Here is a 22462-nt window from a genome sequence, read left to right on the forward strand (position 1 = left end):
ATAGTTACCATGTACTACAGATTCCAGTCGACGCGTGCACCGCCGAGACTATTGAAAATAAATAAGCCTAAATTAAAATGCACAATTTTTTTGTTTTTTCCCTTCTTTCATTCATTTTATAATGCAAAGGTCCGTCGAAGTGTACCAAAGATGACCCACATGCACCCACACACAACCTCACCTCATATGCGGCCTCTATTCCCTCACACAAATTTACACAGACACACAAATAAACAACTGGTACAAGATACTACTCAGCACTGCCTTTCGTGAAAAGCTCCTCCGGTTGTCTCGAAAATGTGCGATATTTTGACTCCCCTCCCTCAACCCACCCTTTCGAGAAAATCTCCCCCAGTTTTCTCGAAAGGGTGCGGCCACCCCCGCTCCGCGAACGCAGACGATCGTAACAAGCCGAATTACGAGGATAACTAATTTGAAAACTCCTAGTGTTTTTTTTTTGTATTTTCTATTATACATCACATGCTAAATAAATCAAATTTCCTATTCGAGTGTTCATCCAAATTGTCAATCTTTTTCGCGTGAACTGAAAATATTTATAATCCGATGATAAATCTACGAAGATGACCAATTATTGATCTGCGAAGCAACAGGTCATGAATGTAAATGGAGATAAGACAAGTTTGGATTTGCGCCCACAGGGACACCCAGAGATTGTGGTATAAACATAACAAAATAAAATTATACGCTCAAAGGCTAGTGAAATTTTCATGGTTTTGCTTTAGAAGTCTGATTTGGATTACAACATAAGTATTGACTGGCTCTCCTTTCGGGGAACATTAAAAAAAGATTGCCCTTAAAGATTTCCTCTCGTCTTAAATTCGGCCAATATGATTCTGCTTCGGGAAATATATTTGAGGTCCCCCTCCCCCCGGCCAGTTAATATAAAAATCTGACATCGGTGCTTGATCATTATGACGGATACAATAAAATATAGCTTAAATATAAATGAAAATGAAACACAGTGGAATATTTTTTTCTGACGTTCTGATCAGAGGAAATCGAGAAAGGTCTTTTAGAACTTACAGGGGAAGTTCCCCTTAGGAAATGCTCGTTGCAAAAATAGCAGAAAAATAGTAACAAAAAAATGTATTGGTGAAGTTTTGAGGAAAGTCCACTAAAGATTAAGGAAACATTTTTATTCTTCGATCAATTTTTCTCAAACCTACAATATTTTCATTTTATTTCCTGCTATTTTTTACAATAATTTTTTTTGTCAGGGTGAACTTCCCCTTTAACCCCCCTCCACACGTACACACACACACACACACCCTTCCCCATGCGCGCGCACACATAAGTACGGACACAATACAATATACTATTTTGTTTAGAAGAAGAAACAGCCATCAATCTACCGGTTAGCGGACGTTAATCAAATAATGCTGGCTTGATCAAACTTTGTGAGTAAAACAATTTCCTTGAACTTAAATTTGAGTTGTGAAGTAAAGTTAAGCATACGCATCTACCTATAATACTCTTTGGATCTGCTCATATAATTGCTGTAATTGAATATTTGGACATTGAAAAAAAGTACGCTCCTGTATTCGCAGATAATAATTTACACAATGTCGTTTATCTTTGATATCGTTCAATCTGTACATACATATTATAGTATCAAAAGATGAGCAGATATTCAACATATGGATTGAGGATAGAAAGATATATATAGATACACATCATTCTCTTTTCTTTACTGCTAGTCTGCTACCCTCTCCATCCATATACATACAAGGAACATCTTGCGGGCTTGTTCTTCAGATGAAGATTGAATGGAGTTAAGTCCTATACCGAAGATGCTGACTTACATTTTATTCATTTACCTATCAGGTAAGTTTGAAAGACAGACTTCTTATGGATTAGATAATTTGAAGGGTTATGGGGTAAGGATGTAATTACTAGCGTGAAGTTTTTAAGGTAAATTGCCAATTCGTCTCCTGCCATCCCGTCCACTCACCACATGGCCTACCTTCATTTTGTCTAATGCCATTTCGTCCAACCAACATTTCGTCTACTACCCACTTCGTCCACTCACAAATTAGTACCAATAGCAATTTCGTCTAATCATCAGTTCGTATAACCATTTCGTCTTCAACCATTTCGTCTACCACTCATTTATTCTAATTCCATTTAGGCTAATGCCATCTCGTTCATTAATCAGTTCGTCCAATGTTCATTTAGTCATTTCATTTCATTTCATTTATTTCACATTAAAATCCAATACACACAATTACAAAAGAAAGAAAAGGAAATTACTCCATGTATTTATAAGAGAGAGAGAGAGAGAAAAAAAAAACATACAACAAAATTAAAATACGATGGTAAATAATGTGACCGGGGCTAGAAAAAGCAGAGCTTATGGAGAAATGGAGAATACGAAAATAGTCTAATAGCCATGTCGGCTAATAGGTCTATCACTTGGTCCAATATCCAAATCGTCTACATATTAACTCGTCCAATTGCCATTTCATCTAATAACAATTTCGTCCAATTCCCAAATCGTCCGATAGCCATTTTGTCTAACACAATTACGTTGCGTTATCCGAGCGGGGCGGCAAAATGACTTCTACATTATACCTTGAAATTATTGCAGATAAAAAGATATTAAAAAAATCATGGTGATAACTAGGTCTTCTCTCAGGAATGGAATGATGTGGTACAGCGATACAGCCCCCCCCCCCTCTCTCTATCACATCATGCACACAAAACATGCAAAAGGGACAAAAGGAGTGGTTTGTTTGTCTGTTTTTAATTCCGTCATAAAAATACATAACAATATATATACATGTAAAGAGATACAAGGAGTAACATATACATACATAATGAAATACATTCTTAACATTGATTAAAACAGAAAAGGAAAATTAATGATTGAAACACGTTAAGAAAGTTAAAAGATGAAAAAAAAACCTCACAGATCAAACTTAAGACAAAAGACGGTTGGATAACCCATATTCGGCTGCACCTACATGTATTACATGTGCGGCTGGTCTTCCACTGGGACCAAATAAAAGAGAGAGAGAGAGTCATAGGGAGAGGAACATGAGCACAGAAAAGAAAATACAAAAGAGGGAAAGGAAGGAAGAAAGAAAAGAAAAGGTAGAAAAAAGAAAGAAAGAAGGAAAGGAGAAAAAAAAATCACCATTAGTTTGCTTACTCCCACCCGACTACCCCTCCCCAGAAAAAAAAATTAAAGTCTCGAATGTGACAACGCTGATCTAAAAGAATTTAAGGTCATACAATTACGAATATTATCTGGGATACTGTTAAACAACTTAGTCCCCCTATAGAAAAATATGCGTTTGCAATAATTAATTCTTGGTTTGGGGAGGCACAAATTCTTTTTTTCGAAAATGGTAAGGTCTTGAGGTGTAAAATATGTATTTTGTTCGATATTTGGGAGCCAAATCATGGAGGATCTTAAACATCATTGTTTGAATGGGAAAGTTTTGCCTAGACTTCAGGGTTTGCCATACCATTATTTCATGGAATGAGTCTGTAGAAACATGTGACCGATTATTAATATTAAGCATGGGTGTCGATCACGGGGGGGATGGGGGGATATATCCCCCCCAATATTTCAAGTGGGGGGGGATGGCCTGTATTATCATCCCCCCCCCAATAATTTAGGGTAGAAAATTTATAATAATGATGATGAAAAAATGTAAAGGTTTGATCATGATGATTATAGTGATGATTATAGTATGCCATCAATCAGTTTGTTTCCCTCGCAATTTGTGTATATTGTTATTAAATAAAAACATTCTTTTCCAGGACTTTTAAACAGATGGGTGGAGGTTCAAGATGAAAAAGAATGAAATGTTTACGTATATGATATTTTTTAACACATGACATAAAAGGACCCCGACGAAAAACAACTTTTGTTGATAGGGTGTTCCATCCCACCAGTGGTAATATGATCATATTTTTACAATTTTTAATAAGTGAAATCAATTAATGGTTTTAGAAAGAATAATCATTCATTTCTCTCTAAAGCGTATCTTCGGATATGAACATCGGATTTTTTCCCCATGTTATTCTTGTTATTGTTATGGACTTGAATAACTAAACTTGATTGGCTCTTTCTTATTTTGGCAAAAAGAAATCTCTTTTGAGTTTGGAAAGGGATGACAGTTTTGCATTCAATATGAGCACACTCATGCGGTACGTAAATTTCATTTTAACACACAATTAGCTGATATTACACACTGATGGTTCAAGAAAATGTTGGAGAAATATCAAAACATGACAGTTGAGTTTCGATTGTTTTTGTTTGTTTTTGTTTTATGCACTTATAAAGCATTTAAAACATGTTAAAATCGTCTAAGGAATGACGGTAAGCCCGATGGCGCACGAGAAGCCACACAGTTTGTAATTTGTGCTAGTCTTAATTTGTCAAAATCTGCATTTTATCATCATGCATTAAGAAGAAAAAAGATATCGCCAGTCGGGTTAGATTTTAAGAGAGAAGTTGTATACATCATGCTCAATAAACAGATCACTTTGTACATGGTCCAGACAATTTTTGTCATTTTTTCTTTCGTATGAGTGTAGAATAGGCTTACTTGTAACACAAATTGAATTTTCAAAAAAAATTATAAGTACAGTACACTGCAATAATGAAAGAATTTCCTAGAACACAGTGGCGTAACTACGGGGAGGGGGGGGGGGGCATGGGGGCACGTGCCCCCCAATCGGCTGGCCAAAAAAAAAAACGGGGAAGAGGAGAAAGGAAGAGAAACGTAGTGGGAATGAAGAAATTATTGTTCATTATAATGTTATATTATAATAATGTTATGTTATAATACATAAGAAACATTTTTTCATAACTTTATTTTGCTCAGGCCTAGATTTCTTCATTGTTCCCGGTACTCGCATTGTCTGTTTAACGTTTTTAAGTCAATATACACCAAATATATTTCCTCGCACTTCGACTTATTATTGTTCTATGTAGTGACATATGGTTCTTTTTCATTACTACTTAAAGTGATTGCCCCATTTTAAGGTGTTAATATAAAACATTTCCTGTCCGTGCTTACGTTCGCACTAGTAGATTGGTGAGATATGACTGCTCTTCATGAATTCCTAAAAATCAATCCTTAAAATGTCCCTTTTTCTGATCTGAATATCAACATTTTTCGATCGCATCATTTGTTTAGTGAAATACGTATCGTATGGTCTTAGTGAATTCTTACAAACATGCCTTAGAATGCCTCTCTTCAGGTCTGAATATCCTAAATTTTCAGCTCGCGCTTCGCGCTCGCAATATTTGATGAGTGAGATGCGTATTATCATGATTACATTGACTACAAAAAGTGCTTCATGTGTTTAGATGTAGCAAAATTAGCAAGCGCTTTGCACTCGCATTAGATGACTATGGTGAGATATGTATACTCTTAATGGATTCCTAAAATATAGTCCTTAACATGTCCTTGTTTGGGGTAAATATTTACAAAAATTTCAGCTCGCGCTTCGCGCTCGCATTGTTTGTTTAGCGAGACAGGTATGTATCATGATTACAAAAATTTGCTTATAATGTCCTTTTTTGGTCTGCATATCAAAAATTTTCAGATCGCGCTTCGCGCTCGCATTATTTGAGCAGTGAGATACATATCCGTTTAATGGCACTGTCCTTAAAATGTCCCTATATTAGGTCAGTATACCTGGCAACTGAGCGCGCTTCGCGCGCTCCTAAGTGACTCAAAAATTTTGCTGGTACCCCCCCATGCCGTGACTCACGGTACGCCACTGCAAGAACACCATGCATATCAACCACTCCCAAATGTCCTAACTTGTGATTTTAGTGGGGGTAATGTTGAAAGATCCCCATCCACAAGAACATTTGTGTCAATCATCCCCCCCAACCAAGAATACCGATCGACACCCATGATATTAAGGATAATTCTACCAGCTCTATTTTGCAACTTTTGTAGCTGATCTGTATTTTTCATAGGAAGATTGCCATATTACATCAGCAAAATCCAAGTTGGGCAGTATAAAACTCTAATAGATAATGTTCAAATTATTCCTATTGATAAATTTAATTAATCTACGGAGGAACAAAATCATACAACCCACATTTTCACTTAAGTGGTTAACATGAACATCCCATTTCAGTTCTGAATCAATATACACACCCAAGTATTTCAGCAAAGATACTTGTTTGATGGTCTATTCTTAAATCTAATTCATTGTGTTTTTTAAGCATATGTCTATTTCCAAAAAGCACGCACATTGTTTTGTCATAATTAATTTCAAGTCTACTCGTGTCCTTCCATCTATCAATAATTAGCAACTCTCTATTTAAAGGTCAAGTCCACCCCAGAAAATTGTTGATTTGAATCAATAGAGAAAAATCAAACAAACATAACGCTGCAAATTTCGTCGAAATCGGATGTAAAATAAAAAAGTTATGACATTTTTAACTTTCGCTTATTTTTCACAAAACAGTTAAATGCACAACTCAGTGATATGCAAATGAGAGAATCGATTATATCCATCACTCACTATTTCTTTTGTTGTTATTGTTTTAATAATACAATATTTCAATTTTTACAGATTTGACAAGAAGGACCAATCTAACTTGACCATAAACTGTTAAAACAATGGTAATTCCACATGTTCAGGGAAAATGAAACTTTGTTTCACTTGACAAGGAGGAGACAAATTAGAATATTTCATATAATAAAATGCAAAATAAATAGTGAGTTGGTGACGTCATGAGTCTGCCAATTTGCATATCGACCAGGATGTGCATATAACTGTTTTCTTATTTTACATCCGATTTTGATGAAATTTTCAGTGTTTTGCTTGTTGGATTTTTCTCCTTTTTTCAAATCAACTTTTTGTTGGGGTGGTATTGTCCTTTAACGTTGATTGAACTATGTGGGAATCTGTATGAGAAAAGTAAATCAAAGTGTCATCTGCATAGAGATGGATGTTGCATGACTTGAAAATAGTAGGTAAATCATGAATAAAAATTATAAAAAAGCAGCGGACCTAGTATCGAGCCTTGAGGGACCCCTTGCTTGATTTGTAATTCTTCAGAGTTGCAGTTACGAATACATGTTACAATTTGTCTATGTGAAAGGTAGCTTTCAAACCAGTTCAAATTCGTTTCTTTAATCCCAACTCTTTTAAGTTGTTCAAGCAGACATTGAATGTTAACCATATCAAGAGCTTTTTGGAGGTCAACGAAGACCACACCCGTGTATTTTTCATCATCAAGGTTTATTAACCAATCATCCGTGACTTTGATTAGGGCAGTTGAGGTAGAATGTTTAGGACGGAAGCCTGATTGGTCCAAAGTGATAAACGTTATTACAATTTAAATGTTGAACAAGCTGTTTATGGATTAATCTTTCAAGAACTTTCGATAATTTATTTATTTATTTTGTTTTATTTATTTTATACTGCAGGGTAGGCCTGTTCAGTTCTTAAAACTGCTTTACAAAGGCGCCCTGCAGTTTAAAATACATGTCAAGATAACTATGAACAACAACAACAACAACAAACAACATCAAAAATACAAAATACAAAATATCTAACATCAGAAACAATTAACACCAAAATATAGAGTGGGAAGTGACAAGAAAGAATAGAAATCGGTCTGTAGTTATTTGGATCTGAATGATCGATCACCTTTTTTGTGTAACGGAATAACTTTAGCAATTTTCTATTTCTTTTGAAAGACACCTTGAACGATGGATTCAGTCATAAGATAGTTGACTGGACGTATAATTTCATTTATGGAAATTTCTAGGATATGAATGAGAATTCCGTCTAAGCCCACGGATTTCTTATTTTTTCAGTTGTAGTAGTTCTTTCAATATATCATTTTGACTTACAGTACAAAGTTTCAATGGATGTTCAACTGCCATACCAGTATCATTTTCATCATGTACTAAGTCATTTTCTGTCGAAGAGGCCAGGTTCAACAAATTACCTATATTTGTGAAAAATATTGATTAAATTGGTTGGCCATGGTTTGACTTTGACTGGATTGAGGTGGAGACGAAGAAATGTTCTTGGGTAACAAAGAAGATAATGTTTTCCATGAATTATTCGAATTTTTATCTTTGGTTAGTACGTTGTTCTGTATAATAATCTTTCTCAGCCTTTTTGATCAGAGATGTTACTTTATTCTTAAATACACGATAATATTTACAAAAATTCTAATTTTTGGTTCTGATAGCCTTTGTTTTAGCCTTGTCTCTTTTCTTCATTGCTTGAAATGTACTTTCATTTATCCATAGTGATTGATTTTTTTCTTTTGAATGGTGATTGAATTTTTCGAACCCTTAAACATTATAAAATTGAAATGGGGTCCTTTGATTTGGAATTTACCCTCCTTTCTTTTTTTTTCTTTTTTAGCAAATGCACACATAAAAATGATAATCATTATTCATCATCATCACATATTAATGATAATAATAATATTTATAATTGTAATGAATATTGATTGTGATAATAATTATTATGAATGGTAATATATTCATAATAACAATAACAGCTATCGGCGGCATAAAGAATAAAAAACAGTAGCGAAAAGTGGGAAAGGATAGGGAGAAAAGAGAATAGGTGAAATAAGAGAAGGAAGACAAGTGAGTAAAACGTGAGGGGAAGACCTGTAAAATATTCATTCTGCATATCATAACATTTTCGCTAGATCGTGCTTCGCGCTGGCATTGCCTATTCCTTGAGATACATTAATATCTTGCGTAAGAACATTATTATAATGGAGCTTAAAAAATGGGTGTAGTTTTAAAGTCAATATATACAAACATATTTGTGCTCGAGCACCAAGCTTTTATTGTTATGCATGGTTTAACATGTGATATTAAAGAAGTGCTCAGTAAAATTTCCCGTTTTAAGGTTGTCTGAGTATAAACAAATTCAGCTCTCGCTCGCATTGTTTTATTTTGTGAAGTACCTATATCCTCTTCATGTATTCCATACTCTGTTCAGGTCTGAAGCATTTTTGTTATCTAGCACTGCGTGCTTGCATTTTCATCAATTAGATATGTATAATTTTATATGAATTCTTACAATAACTCAAAATCCTGCTTCGTGACAGTTCGTCAACATTTAGACTCGCGCTTTGGGCTCGCATCGATTGTTATAAATGATTTAACAATCATGCATCATGTTTATGATTTCAAAAAGTTTCCAAAATATACCATTATACATGTTATTTGCTTATTTGATTAATGAGATACATATGCCGCTCAATTTTTTTTTTCTTGGAAGGGGGAGTCCTATGAATAACAGTCACTTCTTAGCTTTATTTCTATAAATCTACATATATAAAGCAAAACCTATGAAATGATTGCAAACTAACACATGTACTGGGAACAGTAAAAAGAAATTGTCTGCTGATGTTTGATAAAACAATTAAACAGAATAATAGTCATTGTGATCCACATCACAAAGATAATCTCTTAAGACCTGCCTTGAAATTGTTTCGTTTGTGCCGCTTGAATATTTGTGGGCAACGAGTTCCAAATACTGGCGCCTCTGTACATAAACATGCGCTTTGCAGATTCAGTCTTTATTTGCATTATGATCTTTCTTTAAGGGAAAATATATTGATTAGGTATGAAGGGGCTATAAAGTTATTGAGTATGTTAAACATCATTAGTGCAACACTTTCTTTTCAAGTGTATCCCAATTTAGTTCATTTAGATTATCGTTTCCGGATGAATCCCAGGGGGTATTATTGATAACGCGAGCTTCCCGATTTTGAATCTTTTGGAGGCTATCTTTTAGACATTTGCCGTTTTTATTTCCCCATACTACATCACAATATGACAGATGAGATGAAATCAGGGCGTTGTAGACTAGTATCATTGTATCCTTGTCAACCATACTCCGTATCGATTTTAGCATAAACAAACCGCTTCTACATTTCTTCTGTACATTTTGAATGTGTTTTTCCCATGACAAATTTTCCTCTAAAATTACTCCTAAATGTTTGCACTGGGTAACTCTTTCTAGGGGGGTTCCATCAATGCTAATATTTAGCGATTTATCTTTGAATAGTTTCAATCGATTTCTAGTTCCTAGAACAATATATTCAGTTTTATTGATATTCAAACTAAGCTTATTGTGATCAAGCCATCGTTTCAAATTTTGCAAATCTTCATTGATTTTGTTTTCTAGACCAGAGTAGTTGTTACTTGCATAATATAAAATAGTGTTATCTGCACACATACTTATTTTGCAATTTCTAAGAACTAAAGGCAAATCATTAATATGTAAAATGAAAAAAAGCGGCCCTAAAATGGACCCTTGAGGGATTCCAGATTTAATCAGTAATAGATCAGATGACATACCATTTACTGTCGTTTTCTGGCATCTCCCATATAAGTAACTTTTAAACCATTCAATTGAGTGATCCCCAATTCCATATTGTTTTAATTTTTGGATAAGCAATTCAAAATTAACCGTATCGAGTGCTTTTTTTAAGTCTAGCATGACAGATCATACTATTTTGCCTTCATCAAAGCATTTTAACCATTCATCTGTTGTATTGAGTAATGCCGTTGCTGTAGAATGTAATAGCCGAAAGCCAGATTGGTAGTCATTAATCACATTGTTCCTGTTCAAGTATTCATATAATTGATCAAACACTATACATTATAGTAGTTTATATAAAATCGGTAATATCGAAATCGGTCTGTAATTAGAAGGTTCATTTGTACCGCCTTTATCTATGGCAATAACTCTTGCCTTTTTCCACTCCGTAGATACGCATGCAGTGCTAATAGATATATTTATGATATGTGCCAAGGGTTCAGTTATACATGGTATCGTTTCATTGGTATCATATCACATCCCATCGCTTTGCCACTAGACATTTTCAATAATTGTTTGTTTATTTCGCTTATAGTTACTGGGACAAGTTGAAAGATATGGACTAAAGTGTGCGGGTGAAATTGCATTACACTATTATTTTCATTTGCAGACCCTGTGCTGTCGATGGTATCGGCATGTCTAGGGCCTGCCTTTACGAAAAAATCATTCAATATCTGTGAATTGTTTATTTAGATTCATGAATTTCTTTCTCATCTACCATTAAGCATTGGATTTTTGCATTTTTATTCTTACGTTTGCATCCTATGTGGTGAGTGGACAAAATGGCAGTAGGCGAAATGGCAATACACCGTCTTTACTCCTAATTCGAATGGCTTACATGTACATGTAGGCCTAAATTGAGTTTTTAAGTGTTTTTACTTATAGTTTTAGAAATAAACAGTATTTTTCTTATTAATGATCTTTTCGGTGAATAAAGTGTATCAGAATGATAAAATGTAATCTTTACCTGATATCTATTTATATCTGCTACAAAAAGAAAAAAATATGTTTTATTAATGAAATTATAAAAAAAACTCCCCTGCAAGATAGATAAAAAAGGGTGAAATCTATACAATGTGCATCTAATTTTGATACAGCAGTATGTATGCAAAGAGTAGATGTGATCGAATCATTAACTTGGAATGACATTGTCATATGTGTGTATTTTTGGGGATAAATCAGAGAATATAATGAAAAAGAGGAAAACATGCCAGTATTTATTTCCATAATACGTCATAGCATGAATAATAAGAATAATTTGCATCCTATAGAAAGCACAAATGTTTTATCATATTATTTTAATATAAAAAATATGCATGATTTGTTGTGGCCAATAAAGTGATGCGGATTACATAAATTTAGGGTATTGAATTTCATATAATCTAGTAATGAACTGGAATACTAAATACTGACATGCACTTTTGGAGGATCTATCCAAAATTAGATATAATTCAAGATAAAGAAATTAGAATTGTTCAATACTTCAATTATCCTAACTTATAGCTATCGCACATTCGATGGAAGCTTTGGTCTCATCACCTTGTGCGCAGAATGAAGTAATCGGACACTACAAAAAAGATCCATATAGGTCATATGGCAGGGGCGCATCGAGTCATGGTGTGGTCAAAGCTGTATGTTTAAACCCAGGTAAAACCTACATGAAAAACCTCATTCTAATTAAATCCTACTGGACAAGTAGCACCATGAATAAAATGAAACATAGACTTGATAGAAGTTTTTCTTTCATTCGATTCATTTGATCTTTTTTTAGAGAAAAAGGCGTGTCATTAGTGACTTTATTATATCTGGATGTTAATAAAACAGGCAAGCAAAAAAAATGTTTCAAAGGAACGATTGACAAAGGATAGGGTACTCATTTTCATGGACAAACGGTGTTCGATTTTTGTGTCAAGAGACGCACACTCGCATAGCTAATCAAATTATGAAATTAATCACTTGTTTTGTCCAGTAGATGATAGCATTATAAATTAAGATGTCCATTTTGAAGAATACCAAGGGTAATATCATTAATCAGAAATTTATTAATCAATAACCCCTACTGTAAATAATACATTGCCCCCCCCCCCCAGTGAGTGTCACAGTGTGATAACAGCGTGGAACACAATGTGGAATCACATTCAAATAATTATGAGCATTCCAACAGTGTGAATCACATATTCACATAGTCGACCATGTTAACGTGACACTGTCGAGGTGTCCCACAGTGTGAAAATATCTTCATAATATACTGTTGATTTGTTTCCATTTGAACAGTGTGAATGTTATTTTCACAAAGTCGACATTTTGAACACACTGTGATCACACTGTCTGAAACTCAGTTCTTTCTGGAATGGACTTTCAATCCTTCCCAATCATCAATTATTTTGTTAAAGCCCCCAAATTTATCTTGTGCAGTTGCACTCCATTATTGCAATGATAACGTGAATCTCCTGAACACAAAATCTAATTAACTGGGTTATTCGTCTCTTAATTGAAGTAGTATTCATTTGTCTCTCCTTTAGCAAATTATAATTTTTTTTTAAGTAGGAAACAACCTGAACTCCTAGCTCCACCCTTTATTTCATTGATATTCGTTTCTCATCGATTTGTATCACTGTTTTTTCTGATTTTCATTTTGAAAATTAAACAAATTTAAAGCAGTAAAATAATTGACAAATATATTATTAATCTTACTTACTCTTATTCTTATGTTAGAGGAAACCGAACCCAATGAAGATGAAAGGCTTATAGACACAGTAGCCAGACCAACAGATATAGCGGAAGTTTCTGTTCAACGCCCTCAGAAGATAAGCGATGTTCGACTTGTGAAGGTCAACACAATTATTCCACATGAAGGATATGTGCAGGTCTTGTACATCGATCAATGGCAATTCGTATGTGGACGCTACTGGAGCTTTCATCAATCAAGCATGACCTGCCATAGCTTAGGCTACACATTCGCCTTGCCGCCATCTGACGGCCAAACGAGCTACAGAATGAACGAGAGTGCAGAAAAGGGCACATGAGAGTAATTCAACCGCGCGCAAAGCATGTCGGACAGGCGTAATTAAAGATCACATGACTTTTTTGATTAAAATAATTCAGTAAAAATAGATCAAATGTTTGTATATCAAAAGAAAAACGATAGAGATAATGCTATGTTCATACTCTTTCATAATTAAGGCGTTTGGGGAGGCTAGACTGCATTTTTGTATTTCATTTGAATTATTATTACCCACAATGCAGTTCGGGGTTTTCTGGCGATGAACTGGCCGAAATTATGGTTAGTCTTATTTCAGGCCACTTAACTTTTGATTGAGCTGGGCAAGTACCCGATTAACATATCAGGTCTTAATGTACCGTTAATTGTGACTAATGTCAGAGAATTAAAGCAAAATCTATCGTGGGATTGATTTTTGATGATTTTTTGATGAGCTATGATTTAACACGTGAGTCAATGGGGGTCTGTAATACTCATGTGTGCCCTATACTGCGACTACACTTCTACACAGTCGTTGCTAAGGCTGAGCGTCGTCTGCTAGAAATCAGTGATGGAATGTTTTAAACAGTTTTATACAATGAAATAGGTTATGTTTGACAACAGTTGATCGGTATATAACTCGGCATTTAGTGCATTTATCGCTTACTATGATGAAATGACGCTTTCAAATGCATATTCAATGCTTATTATCATTTATCATGCAGAAATGCGAGTTTCTACTGCCAACAGGAGATCAGATCTGGTTGGTTTGAGAGTGTGAAATGAAATAAGTAGGGATTTAAAAATGATAAATAACTACTAATTATCATCAAGGATTCCCATTTTTAGTGTTTAGAGCACGCCGAGAAAGAAAGATGAACAAAACATTAAAATACATAAACTTGTCTCAGTCAGATGTAGATTGCGCACTTGAATACTATTCACTTCGTTGAAAGCTAAGCGGGGGGGGGGGGGGAGCTGAGTCGGGGTACATACCTCATCCTCCTGTCTTGTAAGCAGGGCGGGGTTGATGGTATATATCTATAGCACCCCCCCCTTCCAGCTTGTTAGTTATAATGAGGAAGAGAGGCGATATGAGCACAAGAATTGCTTACACTCTTTGTTTGTTATCAATTTTCTTTTATTTACTTTGTTTTTTTTTATGCGAATAAAAAAGGTAATAAATCACTTCGAACAAAATTAAACATGCTAACAAGAAGTTTTAACTCCACACATTATATATTTTAGCCCATTGATGGACATCAAACAAGTAGAACTTGTAGCTGCAATACCATAACCTATAGGAAGCGCACAAATTATATGAATGGAACACTGTATTTTTACATTAAAATGAGGGGCGTCTAATGAGACGTTTTCTTTTCTTTTAACGCGTTTAGTCAGATTAGGTATTGAATGCAATATATCAATCTCTTCAGGAGAACCCACTCTTTCTTTTGAGATCAAAATATTCAACTTTTCGTTGTTTGACCCTCAGTATAGGGCACATGAGAGTAATTCAACCGCGCGCAAAGCATGTCGGACAGGCGTAAGTAAAGATCACATGACTTTTTTGATTAAAATAATTCAGTAAAAATAGATCAAATGTTTGTATATCAAAAGAAAAACGATAGAGATAATGCTATGTTCATACTCTTTCATAATTAAGGCGTTTGGGGAGGCTAGACTGCATTTTTGTATTTCATTTGAATTATTATTACCCACAATGCAGTTCGGGGTTTTCTGGCGATGAACTGGCCGAAATTATGGTTAGTCTTATTTCAGGCCACTTAACTTTTGATTGAGCTGGGCAAGTACCCGATTAACATATCAGGTCTTAATGTACCGTTAATTGTGACTAATGTCAGAGAATTAAAGCAAAATCTATCGTGGGATTGATTTTTGATGATTTTTTGATGAGCTATGATTTAACACGTGAGTCAATGGGGGTCTGTAATACTCATGTGTGCCCAAAAAGTCCCTGGAATTTTACATCTGATTTGCCCCGGAAGAGCTTGGAATCTGACTGAGTGTGATGGTCGACCTGTCACCAATGATCAGTTCTTGTGTGAAGACAACAGGGTTGCCATGGTTACATGTGAGCGAGAGCATGACCATGATGACGAAGGTAACGTACCTCGACGATTAACAATTTACATGTGTTTTTTTTAGGTTCAAACTGGGAATATTTACGTCAGATTTCTTTGAAAGAATAATGTTTACAACCCTTTTCAACATACTTTGTCGTAGTTCGAACATCGAATAGCTTTTTTATTGTAGGCTCCAGGTTCTTACCAAAAGGGAATTTCATTTCACAATGCTTTATAATCACATAAAAAAATAGTGCAATACGTAAATGATATTAGGTTTGGGTTATTCGTTTAATCTGCATATAGATAAATGTTTAAAATAGACGGGGCCGACATGCCCCCCCCCCCTCCAAATTGTCAGTAGTCATCATTGTGGGCAAATGAAATTCTAAGGAATATAGTCATTCAGCCTAAACTTGGAAAATGTATCAATTCCGATCTACGTCGGAAATGCATTCCATTGTAATACATTTCAGTGTTTTTAGATATACTCTGATGTGTTTCCTCTTTTCACAATGGGATCTCCAATCTGGTAGACTAATAATGCATGGCTGGATATCTCCTAGAAAAGTGACACATTTAATTATTCTGCACCTCTACTCACACAACAGCTCATCCAGACAGGAGATACACCTAATGCTGTGAATCTAATTGTCTACAATTGTCTTTCCATCACATTAGATGATATATCAGACGACAATGGTTGCCTATGTAACCCATGTTCGAATGACAGTCTTTGCATCCTAATCGACGTTCAACCTGGATACTTCTGCACATGCTCTGATGGATCTGAAGGAGAACAATGTGAGACGAGTACCGCAGGACTTGAGCCAGGAGTTGGTCTAAACGATTCAGACTGGGAATCTTTCTCTTCTCCCTCGTTATTGGGACTTGATGAAGAAGATGGAGCACAAGAAAATGGAACGCATCTTTCACCATTTACCGGGAGTCGACACCGACCGCGGGGTCGGCTGCATGCTAGATTTCGACGCCCACATCGACCCCGAAGGCATCGAACCCAACCCTGGAGATTTGGACGTTGATTATCGAGTCCCGAATCTCGGGAACAATCTCGGAAAAATTGTACTCGGTCCGGGCAAAGGCTGTCGACGGGATCATTAGTGTCAATTTTCTTCTTTATCTTTACTTTGCTACAAAAAATTATAGTCCTATCTGTAAAGATCTACCCCTTTTCAATTCTGCTCGCCTAATTCAAAGTTTTGCACATGAACTTTAAGGTCAAACACTTTAATAGCATGGCAATGAATCAAAATGTTATTTTCAGTAGGTATTCATGGTATTCGTCGGAACGATGAATCAATCATTGGAACACTTTTACATAAGTCCTCCTTCGTAGTAAGAAACTGAGTATGCCATTCTGAATCTAATTTATGATAACGCTGTATATAGACTAAAACACTTGTATAAAATGTTGTGGTTGCTATAATTGGCCACTATACAAACTGTGTATTGTAACTGTCAGCATGTCTATTTAAAATATATTTAGCGATTTTGGCGATTGATGGTTAATGTTACTTCATTTCTTTACATAATGATTGGAATATCATTTTAGAATGATCCTATCATATTTTAAAAAATCTAGCAAATAGTATGTTGTATCCATTTAAATAAATTTTTAACTCCCGACTTCGTGGACTAAGTTATTTTGGAATGAAATATTTTACATTTCTGCGTATTAACAAGGGAAATACATTTGTCAATGGAAACTCATATTAAATTAAATTGCTATTAGAGTACATTTTCTGAAGTCTTTTTCTTCATGAAAATTTAAGGAAAATTCTCATCTTTTGTATAGACATGGATTATCAATATTTCATTCCCAAAGGAGCTAAATCCAGACAGATGATAGTATAGTCTCAATATCATTTACACTCACAACTATGTAATTTGATCTGTTATATTGCATACATTCGTAATGCGTAATTTATGTGAAATTCAGCCACTGGCTCCCAATCATTATCAACAAAACATTTGTATCCTATACAATGCTCTGAGTTTAAAATATATGAATGCATAATGGATTTATCTCCGTTTGAAATAAATTGTTTAAAATAAGTTTTTAATGCGACTTAAATTTTTAACCATTTTGTTTTCCCAGACTCCATTTGCGATAAATTTCATTTGACGTGCTTTGTTTACATGTCGAGGATGCTCAGACTTGGTCAAAGTAGAAACATTACTCCTTTTGAAATTAAACTCTTAAAAGTAACGGCCACCCCAGAAAAAATGTTGAAATGAATCAATGTAAAGCATAACGCTGACAATTTCATCAAAATCGGATGTAAAAGAAGAAGGCTTTGACATCTTTAACGTTTCGCTTATTTTTCACAAAACCGATGATGCACAATCCAATAATGCGATGAGAGAGACGAAGATGTCCCTCACTCACCGTCCGACTGGGGGGCTTTTTGTTGTTTCAATATTATACAATATTTCGATTTTTACAGATTCGACAATGACCAGCTTAGCTCAACCACAAAATATCAAAACGATGGTAACACCATATCTTTAGAGAGGAATGAATCTATGTGTCACATAAGAATGAGATTATTCGAATTCGAATTTCATATTTCATACAATGAAATACAAAGGAAATAGCGAATGGATGACGTCATTACTCCCCTCATCGGCATACCGACCAAGATGTAGATAGAACTGTGGTTTATTTTAATCAAGCGAAATTTTAAATGACATAAATTTCTTATTTTACATCCGATTTTGATGAAATTTTCAGTGTTATGCTTGTTGGATGTTTTTCCTTTTACAAACTTCATTTTTGTTGAGGTAGACTTTTACTGGGCATGGTGGCTCAATGGAAGAGCGCCCGCCGCATGAACGGGAAGTCGTGGGTTCGATCCCAGGCCGAGTCATACCAAAGACCTTCTGCCTTACTGCTAGGCGCTCAGATTGGGGAAGGGTAATAATAACATACTATGTTATGCAGGGCCCGCTGGTAGAGCAGTTTCCTAACTTAATGGCTACCCAAAACGGTATTATTGTTAAATATTCTTTCTAATTTCATGTGTATCGTGTAGTCAACTATTTAGTTATGATTTATTTAATCAACTTGTTTTACATTGTTTCATCATCTTTTGTTGTTTGCGTGAAAGTTTGATGTCTAACTTATTCGTACTTTTTCATATCTTAGATTTTACGATTCCTGAATCTTGTATTAGTTACGATGCATTTAGCGCTACTTAAAAACTGATTATTAGTATAATTCTCATATGTAACTTAGAAGTAATGATCGTTTACTCAACCTGTTTTACAATTATTTTAATCATATTTTGTTGACTGCGTAAATGTTTTTCATGACAAACTTATTTGTTTTTGTCTTTTTATATATTAAGTTTTACAATTCATCATGTTAATTTAGTGGTCTAGACTTAATTGATGTAGTTTGTATATTTCTATAGGTGTTTTTTTCATAGATGTATACATTGTCTTCAATTACTGATGTAAGGACCCCATTGGTAATAAGCCATCTCGGCTTTCATGGGCAATCCTGTCAAGATATATACACTTCTGTTCATATTTTCTTGTACTTGTTCATAGTTATACCTGACAAATAAAATCAATCAATCAAAGCATTTTATCACGAATTCTTAACGTGTAACCTAACACATTCTATGTTTGTCTTGTCTCCATTTTCATTTCATTTTATCTCCCTCTTGCACCACAAGCAGGGGCGGATCCAAGGGGGGGGGGGGTGAGCCGGCCCTATAATCCCTCTTAATTGTGGGCAACCTGCAGAAAAGGGGTGTATTTTTTTACTTGAGAGAAACGCTTAAAAAGAGAAAGAAAAGTAAGGAGTATTAGACCAATGTTTAATTTACGGCCTCGGCGGCCGGCCCGACGACATATAGGCCTACTCGCAGCGGCATCGCATTCTGTTAGTTCACATATATCGAGGCCACGCTATATACCGCACATGCGCGCCTATCAAACACATTCTCCTGCACGCAAAACTATTTTGAGATAAAGTCAATGGCCTAGGCCCATCTAAGCTAGCCATAGCCTACCCTAGCCTAGCATTTGTTGTCTTGTCATTTATGGCAATTTGATACGTGTTTAAGAATTTGATCTCGATATACATGTAGATCTAAGCCTAAGGCCTATAAGGGTACCGGGTTTTGTAAAGGTAAGTCCACACGCATGCGTACTCTTATTCCGAAGACGCAATCATGAATATTAATATTGGGGTCCTAATTTCGACCTACACATGGGGTTCCACGAGCCTAATTACATCAGGAGGGCTAAAGATATTCGTTCGACCCAACCCATTCGAATTTTTGTCAATTTGATATTGCTGATTGACAAAAATGTATGAATGTGATTCAAAATCTAACACTGATTCTAGAAATGGTAACTACTGAACTTACTTCGCCCAAATTGGGAAGATAAATAAGTAATTTGGAACTATTTTTTGACTGGCGGAATAATTAGGGCTATTTTACTGTTTCAGTTGATGAATTCGATCGATTCATAGTTATCTTCATAAATGGCGATTTATTTTTAAAATGAGCTGGCTACGGTACCCTTTCCTGGTCAGATTTGGAATGTCAGATATATATCCTATCCATTGGTAGTAAACATTCCACCCTCTAATTTCACATTTATTTTTTATGAATTTTTCAAAAGTGCCATTTTAACACACAAGTCTATGGGGAATGTTTTACGCGCGTGACACCTGTAAGTAATATGGGAAATCCCTAGTAGTGGATGGAATACCTGGCCAAACTCTTCAGTAGCAAACAATTTCTCACTGATATCAATATGTTTAGTCATCAAGTGGTGCAAAAAAATGGATTTAATGGCTAGCAGGGCTACATCAGGTAAAGTTAGTAGGTCTGTGTAGCCTAGGAATGTATGTATATTGGTCAATGTATAGAGTCAAGGCCTCTTTATGTTCTGATTTATCATTGTTTTGTGTTAGTGTACATCACCTACTTAGCATTAGAAAGACCTTTAGAAATTCCTCATGTTAAAATTGTTCTTAGGAAGGGGGTAGGTAGAGAGGAGATAGAACTTTGAGAACTTTACTAAAGAGAACTAGAGTGGTGCCTTCAAGAAGGTATTTAGAAAGGGGCACAGAGTAAGGTAAGGTATCTAATAGTGCTCAACTAGGGAGGGAGGGGGGTGGCTGTGTGCTGCAATCTTAGTATAGCCCCCCCCCCCCTTTATTAAGCCATGCCATCTATAAAATTATTTTTCTTTCTCTCTCTCTCTCTCTCTCTCTCTCTCTCTCTCTCTATGTATCTCTTCCTTCTTACATCTGAGAGGCAACAGCCCTAGGAAGATTTTGAATAGGTCAAATGCAAATATACTAAATTAGTATTCTTTTATTGTTTCCTCATCCAATCTCATGTATATTTGGTAATTATGTTTGGGACAGTTCTGGTATCCTGATATCTACACAGAATTTACATACACTTTTATATTACAATTGATAGGGACCTATATTGTCATTGCATTCACTGTTGGGCTATATGCAGGTAGGATTTGTATACATCCATAAATAGTGAAAATAACATGTATGGGTAACACATTAAAATGGGTCATTGCATAGAAAATAGGCATTTTCAATGTATTTCTTTGTGCTAGTGTGAGTGTACAGATATAAAAGAATAGAAAAGTAGCTATTCAAAAAAATAAAATACATAAGTCACATAATATAGGTTCCACGAGCCTAATTACACCAGGAGGGCTAAAGATATTCGTTCGACCCAACCCATTCGAATTTTTGTCAATTTGATATTGCTGATTGACAAAAATGTATGAATGTACTTGATTCAAAATCTAACACTGATTCTAGAAATGGTAACTACTGAACTTACTTCGCCCAAATTGGGAAGATAAATAAGTAATTTGGAACTATTTTTTGACTGGCGGAATAATTAGGGCTATTTTACTGTTTCAGTTGATGAATTCGATCGATTCATAGTTATCTTCATAAATGGCGATTTATTTTTAAAATGAGCTGGCTACGGTACCCTTTCCTGGTCAGATTTGGAATGTCAGATATATATCCTATCCATTGGTAGTAAACATTCCACCCTCTAATTTCACATTTATTTTTTATGAATTTTTCAAAAGTGCCATTTTAACACACAAGTCTATGGGGAATGTTTTACGCGCGTGACACCATGGGGTTTCCTGCACGCCATCAACGGCCGCCTAGCTCTGCATAGGAGGATTACCATATGCGCTCAAGTAGGCCGTAAGACAAAGACATACTACTATCCCGATTTTGCTTGGCGGAAAAAAGGAAGCAACAGCTCACATTTTTCGACAGTTTTTCACACACAAAAAAAGGAAAAACTTGCGGCTGCCGACTATGCATAGCTTTGTAGATATCCCACGACATAATCATATCCTCTCCTGTATCATAATTTTCATATCATAGGACAAATCACACGTTTTATATACAAACACAATTTACTCATTACTAAAAGTGTATATTTTTAGAATTAGTGATATTATATATGACATGACTATATTACATTTATTGCATTAGAATATGTCACTGGTTGATAGCATGCATGGATGTAAAGAAAAAGACTTGATGAGTTACGCCTACTCTACCATTATGCGTGCCGTGCCACAGTATCACTTTTATATTTCAGTCAAGCCCCTAGCGTCAACTTCAGGTCATCAAAACGCACGTTTTACTTATGAAATCGATAATTTTGACATAGAGCGATTGACCTCAGAAACGCTGAAATCGCATTTAAGGGGTTTAATTTTTCCATTTTTTTCTGGGGGAGGGCCCCCACACCCCCGTCAGGACACACCTTCTGTGCGTGTTACAGGGCCTTCGCTCCCCTTCCAAACATTCCTGTATCTGCCCCTGACTAGTGTCGATGATTTTCTTTTTCATTGTTTGATTAGATACATGTGTTACATTTTATTTTCAGAACGAAAACGTATTATGCCACTAATCTCAAAATGCAGAGATGAGGTGTTTTTTTGACCAGTTATATTAAAAAAGAAATCGGTTTGA

The 22462-nt window shown here is 35.3% G+C and overlaps 1 protein-coding gene across 1 annotated transcript; it reads left to right on the forward strand.

Annotated features, from left to right (window-relative positions):
• Positions 1–15332: 15332 nt before the first annotated feature.
• Positions 15333–19045, forward strand: LOC129275124 (uncharacterized). Its single transcript, XM_064110343.1, has 2 exons — positions 15333–15476; positions 16120–19045. Exons 1-2 carry the CDS (start codon positions 15437–15439, stop codon positions 16479–16481), a joined length of 402 nt encoding a protein of 133 aa, XP_063966413.1. The 5' UTR covers positions 15333–15436; the 3' UTR covers positions 16482–19045.
• Positions 19046–22462: the final 3417 nt, after the last annotated feature.

Source organism: Lytechinus pictus, chromosome 2 (genome assembly GCF_037042905.1).
Source record: "Lytechinus pictus isolate F3 Inbred chromosome 2, Lp3.0, whole genome shotgun sequence".
Taxonomy (NCBI): domain Eukaryota; kingdom Metazoa; phylum Echinodermata; class Echinoidea; order Temnopleuroida; family Toxopneustidae; genus Lytechinus; species Lytechinus pictus.